Source organism: Quercus lobata, chromosome 2 (genome assembly GCF_001633185.2).
Source record: "Quercus lobata isolate SW786 chromosome 2, ValleyOak3.0 Primary Assembly, whole genome shotgun sequence".
Taxonomy (NCBI): Eukaryota; Viridiplantae; Streptophyta; class Magnoliopsida; order Fagales; family Fagaceae; genus Quercus; species Quercus lobata.
In genome coordinates this window covers 12,664,735-12,671,457 of record NC_044905.1, presented here as the reverse complement: position 1 = coordinate 12,671,457, position 6,723 = coordinate 12,664,735, and the positions used below count along the sequence as shown (strand labels likewise).

The 6,723-nt window shown below is 31.0% G+C and overlaps 1 protein-coding gene across 1 annotated transcript; it reads right to left on the bottom strand.

Annotated features, from left to right (window-relative positions):
* Positions 1 to 5,656: 5,656 nt before the first annotated feature.
* LOC115977844 (E3 ubiquitin-protein ligase ATL23) lies at positions 5,657 to 6,518 on the bottom strand. Its single transcript, XM_031099868.1, has one exon. The coding sequence runs from the start codon at positions 6,274 to 6,276 to the stop codon at positions 5,872 to 5,874; it is 405 nt and encodes a 134-aa protein (XP_030955728.1). The 5' UTR covers positions 6,277 to 6,518; the 3' UTR covers positions 5,657 to 5,871.
* Positions 6,519 to 6,723: the final 205 nt, after the last annotated feature.

The window sequence follows — 6,723 nt, the reverse complement described above, 5'->3', positions numbered from 1 at the left end:
GCCCAAGATTCTTCATTCTAATGATTCAATTGTTTGGGCCCAAATAGAACCTGTCTAATCGCGCAGGGCTTGTGTGAGCATTTGACTTGCACTGGGCCATTAGTTAAAAGTTCGAGAGTGCCTAGTGCAAAATGAAGCCTTTGTTATCGATGTACACTTTATGTGGGCCTAGGCTTGCTAAAACCATTTGCTGAAACCATCGAAAATTCCCACTTCATAAAGTGTTTCTTTTTTCTTTTTTTCTTTTTTTGGAGAAAAGGTTAGAAAAAGTGTTTCTCTTTTTGATGTGATTATGTTGAGATGTTATGACTTTTGGTACATTCAAAAAAATTTTGGGATAAATAATAATATTTAAAAAAATTGTGGACTATTTTTTTAAATAAAGCAAAAGAAAAAGGTATATAAAAAATGCATAAACGTTACATACAATTTTTTTTTATAGAGTTTTAACATATGATAACTGTTTTTTATAATTGTGTTATTTATTATCAGATCAAGACATCAATCAATATTTAAACTCACATAAAAATCTATTTAAAATCATGTAAATGCAAATGCACATTTGCCTATTTGGCTGCCATTTTATTATTAAAAAAATATAATGCAAATCCACATTCTTCCATTATTGTAGTATTACTAAAATTACTTATGTCAAAACGAAATTAAGTTTGGTATGACACATGAAATATATTTTTCCTATGTAAAAAAAAAAAAAAAATATTTATTTATTTTTTCTCAAGCATGGGATCCTAATGAGAAAGTTTAGGAATATAAAAAAATTTCACAATATTTTTATGATATCATTGTTTTTCCAGTTATAATGGGTCTTTATATAATATATATATATATATATATATTTCTTTAATTTTATTTTAATTTATAATAAATTGACAACTCACTTGTTATGAAAATATTATGACATTTTGTTAAGTCAGAACGCGATCATAATCTTGTTGGAAGTAGTGAATATAGAAGTAATGAGAGGCTAAAGTAGATTGACTGTATCAGTTTCTTAAAAAAAATAAAAAATAAAAAATTGATGACCGCATCTCTAATCACAATGAAAGAGAACCACTAATAAGCAATTAAGCACTAAACAATGTTGACGTGTGGTTCAGTTGTAGTCGGCAAATGAATTGAATTCTTTCTTATTAGTCAGCAAGTGTTAATGCTATATTTTCCTTTCCTTTCAAAAAGAGTGTGCATGCTTGGCAAACTTGTATTAGTACACTTCAATATATATATATATATATATACACACACACACACTTATTACTTATATATTTACTTAAAGCGTGCAGCATATATTTTGTTAATATTAAAAATAGAATGAGAGCAGAGATGGACCCCCTTTACTGAAAGTGGATTTTATTGGGCCTTGGAGCAGCTACACTTAAACACTGTAACTGGGCCCCTCAGTCAGAATATTGCTGTCTAAATAAAGCCCTTTCTTAAATGGGAGCCATTGGGCCAGTTCACACCCTCACTACACAGATTACTAATTTGAACCAGCACTCGAGCCTGTCCTTTAAAGTTTAAACAGAAACAGAACACTTACAAATAAAAGAGCCAGAAAAAGCATTGAAATTGTCACTCTTTTGTTGGGGTCCTTGGGGACTCGTAATCAGCAAATCATATATTCAGATGTTGTCGAAATATGATAACAGGAGTTTTTTTTCTTTTTTTTCTTTTCTTTTTTTTGGGATAGTTTGATAGTTTCAACGGAGGGGAGATTTAAACTCTGGATGTTAAGGATACATTAAGAGGTCCCGACTAGTTGAGTTACAAGACTCTTGATGGGGTTATACTTGTTGGCTTTTAAATAAAATCTTCTATTAATTTAAATGAATAAATAAATAACTAATCTAGTTTGTCGTTCTTTAATAACAGGTGCAATTATCCCATTTCCTCTCACAACAATTTTTTACCACCCCCACTTTTTATCTTTAATTTATCTTATAATTTTTGTTATTCAATAGTTGAGATTAGAGGTTGTTTTTTTGCTTTTTCAATTTTTAGTCTCAACTATCTAAACCTATTGCATCGTGCAACATCCTAGTAATTACACCTGATCTTAATCCCCAGGGGGAAATATGGTTCTGCCATTTGATGTCTGAGATATGATTATAGCCCAAGATTCTTCATTCTAACGATTCAATCGTTTGGGCCCAAATAGAACCTGTTTAATTGAGCCGTGTTTGTGTGAGCATTTGACTTGCACTGGGCCAATAGTTAAAAGCTCGAGAGTGCCAAGTGCAAAATGAAGCCTTTTGTTGTCGATGTACACTTTACATGGGCCTAGGCTAGCTGAAACCATTGAAAATTCCTACTTCATAAAGTGCTTCACTTTTTTTTCTTTTTTCTTTTTCTTTTTTTTTTTTGTGGAGAAAAGGTTAGAAAAAGTGTTTCTTTTTTTTATGTGATTATGTTGACATACTGTGACTTTTGGCACATTCAAAAAATTTGTGGGAGTAAATAATAATAATTAAAAAAATTGTGGACTAATTTTTTTTTTAATAAAAAGCAAAAGAAAAAGGTTTATAAAAATGCATAGACGCTATATACGAATTTGTTTTATTTTATTTTATAGAATTTCAATATATGATGTCCCTTTCTGATAATTGTGTTTTTTATTATCCGACTAAAACATCAATTGGTGGAGTTTGTCTTATCTCCAGTACTTTTTAACTGGACATGTCTTTTTGTTTTAAATATATAATGACAAATAGTAATGAGTTTTAATCAACACATTTTATTTAGTTAGTGGGTGATATGACAATCTCTCATTAAAATAAAATGAGATTCTTTTTTAAAAAGTATTGAAAGTAAGCCAAACCCCAACGGTGTTTAAACTCACATAAAAATCTATTTCAAATCATGTAAATGCAAAGGCACATTTGCCAGTTTGGCTGCCATTTTATTATTAAAAACATGTACTGCAAATCCACATTCTTCCATTATTGTAGTCTTAAGTTGGGATTTTTGCTAAAATTACTTATGTCAAAACAAAATTATGTTTGGTACGACACATGAAATATATTTTTCCTATTAAAAAAAAAGAAATATTTATTTATTTTTTCTCAAGCACGAGATCTTAATGAGAAAGTTTAGGAATATAACAAAATTTTACAATATTTTTATGATATCATTTTTTTTTTCAAATTATGATGGGTCTTTATAATATATATATATATATCTTTTATTTTATTTTAATTTATAATAAATTGACAACTCACTTATTATGAAAATTTTATGACATTTTGTTGAGCCAGAACACAATCATAATCTTGCAAGTAAGTGAACGTTTGGATAGCAATGATTCTCATGTCTGTGTTTTGTATTGCGTTTTCCTTTTCTTTTCTTTTTTTATTTTTTTGGTCAGCGATAGCAGGGGACAGTGGCTACTGTTTATAAACAGTAACTGCACTTTTCATGTTTTTTCGTCACTTTTATCAGTCCTGTGATTTATGAATAGTAGATGAGACCCGCAAATATCACTTTTTAACCATTTTTTCATTAAAAATGGGTTTCACAATACTATTCACATATTTAAAAATTATTTTACTACAATATTTTCAATTTTCAATTTTTAATTTTAACAAAATAAATTCTATCCAAACAAACCCTTAATATAAAAATAATGAGAGGTTAATGTAGATTGATAGTGTCAGTTTCTTAAAAAAACAAATGATGACTGTATCTCTACTCACAATGAAAGAGAAATACTAATAAGCAAATAAGCACTAAACGATGTTGACGTGTGGTTAAGTTGTAGTCGGTAAATGAATTGAATTCTTTCAAAAAGAGTGTGCATGCGTGGCAAACTTGTATTGGTACAATTTTTAGACCCCGTGCATGAGGCCCTGACAGATGAGAAAAAAGCAGTACTAATATTAACCATAATAAAGCATTGCTTGCGTTGCGCGCGTGCTTGCTTGCTAAACAATCAAGATTGCTAGCTGGCTCTCGCTAATTAACACTGTCAGTCAAACTGGTGATGATACATAGTGGAACTGAAATTTTTTCCAAATAGGGAATCTAGGAAAATTTGTACGGACTATAAAAAATGGTTTTTTTTTTCTCATATTTATAATAGATTTTATTATAAAATTAATTAATAAACTTTACCATAAATATGAAAAAAAAATCATTTTTTGTGTGTTTTGGAAATACCTAAGAATTGTTCGCTTAAATAATTACATTCATTCACTTCCCAACCATAAAAGAAAAAGACTTCCAAATCAAATATCATGAGGCCACCACACCTGGAATTTGTTTTAGTTTTCTCATCCTTTGGTTTGTTTGGCTTCCCAACAAGTCTAGTCACCGCCAGCTTGCCACCAATGACCACTTCTCGTTGGTAAAGGATTTTAGGAATATGCTATAATTATTTTATATGATAAATTATGATTAATTGTATACTACTTTTGAATTCTCGTCAGAATTAATCAGGCTGACGTGGCCAATAAGTTGTGTCTAATTAGTAAGTGGTTACATACTTACAGAGTTACATTAGCACCATAATGGCACAACTGCCAACTCTTATACAGTTATACTCAACCTTTGTTTCTCACTCGTGAAAAAAAAAGAAAAAAAAAAAAAAAAAGACCACCGGATTCTTCATGAATCATGACTATAATTTTTCACTTTTTTATATTTTGTTTTCAATATCGTTGATAGTTGATCCCAAAAACACGAAAAAGAAAATTTAATCAACTTTGAAGGGGTGTTCAGGGGCCAGTTATTTAAATGGTGTAAAATATAATATAATTGAAAAATGAAAGGCTTTTTTAGGAAAAAAAAAAAAGGTAAAATAGTAAAATAAATATGGCTTGTAAAGCTGTTTATATTTTCTCAATTTTAAAATTAACTAAGGGTCCGTTTGGATACAACTGAAAACTGAAAACTGAAAAACACTGTAGCGAAATAATTTTTAAATGTGTGAATAGTATCGTAGGACCCAATGTGCTGTGATTGGTCCAAAAAAATTTGAAAAGTCAAAGTTTGCAGCTACTGTTCATTGAACAGTGCATGAACAGTAGCCGCAACACCCAAAACGCTCCAAAACGCATGAAAAAAAAAAAAAAAAAAAAAAAAAAAACAGACAAAACGCAAACACAGTTTTTTCAGCCGAATCCAAACGCTCTCTAAACACAAATGGTGTGTAAGGCCGTTTATAATCAAACTTTTACGGCTAACACAAAAGAAAAGAAATTTAATAATTAGTGCGCGTTTGGTTACAAAAGCATCTACGTTTTCACAAACCTCTTTTTTCAATAAAATTTTCATTAAAAATTAGTTTCACGATATTATTATATATTTAAAAATTATTTCGTTATAATATTTTCAACAATAAATAATGTCCGAACAGACCTTTAATTTGTGTTTTAAGGATCCATTTATCATTTTTGAAATGTCTCAAAACTGGTTGGTATTAGTCAATTTCAATTTAACTATTTGTATGTGTTTAAGAACCAAGTTGTAGCTACTTGTAGTTTTGAAATATCTTGGAACTGGTTGGAATTAGTTGGCATTAATTCAATTATCAAGTGGTTACTGAATTTTACCCTTAAAAAAAAAAAGGTTTGCTGCGTACCTAAAAACCAGAACAGCCATGAAAACAAATTCCGATCAGATGAACACCTAAAAAATTCATACCAACAAAAAAAATAATAATAATAATGATATTTAAGAACCAAAAATAGCCCAGGAGGCCATGAATAGACAACTAAGATCTGGTCAAAAAAAAAAAAAAAAAAAGAGGAAAAAGAAACTAAAGATCACAGATGCAACCACAAACTACAAAAGTTTATATCATAATCCAAAACCAACCAAAAAAACGTAACGTCTTTTCGGCTTTTTCCCGTTTTCTTAACAAGGATTTTCAGGTTCAATGGATTCATTCAAGAACTGAGGATCAAGCTTGGTCCTACAAACAGGGCAAACCGAATGCTTAGAAAGCCAAGTGTCTGCGCATTGAACATGGAACCCATGGTTGCAACCGGGAATCAGTCTAGCCTGTTGCTCACTCTCAATCTCGTCAAGACAAACAGCGCACTCTGTACCCAACACCAAATCTTTCGCAGGAACCTTAGGCAGCTTCTCTAGCTCTGATTCCGATAACCCAGTTTTCTTGACCGGCTTTTCCGGTGACCTTGAATCGTTGCCGTTGCCTGAGAAACTGGTGGCGTACCATAAGAGACAGATGTATACGATGAAAACCACGCTGGTCCCAACACAAGGTAAGAAAAGAGCCAAGAAAACTGAGACCATCATTTTTTTGGTTTTGGTTTTGGGTGGCGGTTCGATTTTTTTTTTTTTTAGGGTGGTTGATAGAGAAGTGAATGTGGTGGGTATAGAGGTGTAGTTGTGGAAACCATAGCAGCGGACGATTTAGAAGGGTTTTGTGTGATTGGAAAAATATATATATATTTGACGCAAATTTATATTTTTAGGTGGGGGGTGTTGGTTTAGAGGGTGTTTGGGAGGCTGGAATCTGAGGTGGGGAAAGTGTGGAAGAAACTTTTTTGGGGTGTGACGTGGATCCGCTTTGGAGGGGTAACGGGTACATGTATATGGAAAGAATCCAGATGTTTCTTCTTATTATTATTATTTCATTTCTTTTCTTTTCTTTTTTTAATTTTAGTCTGAATCACATGTTTGGGGTAAGAAAGTGCTTATCTTTTATTTATTTTTATTTTCTCTAATTTTTTTTAAAAGGAG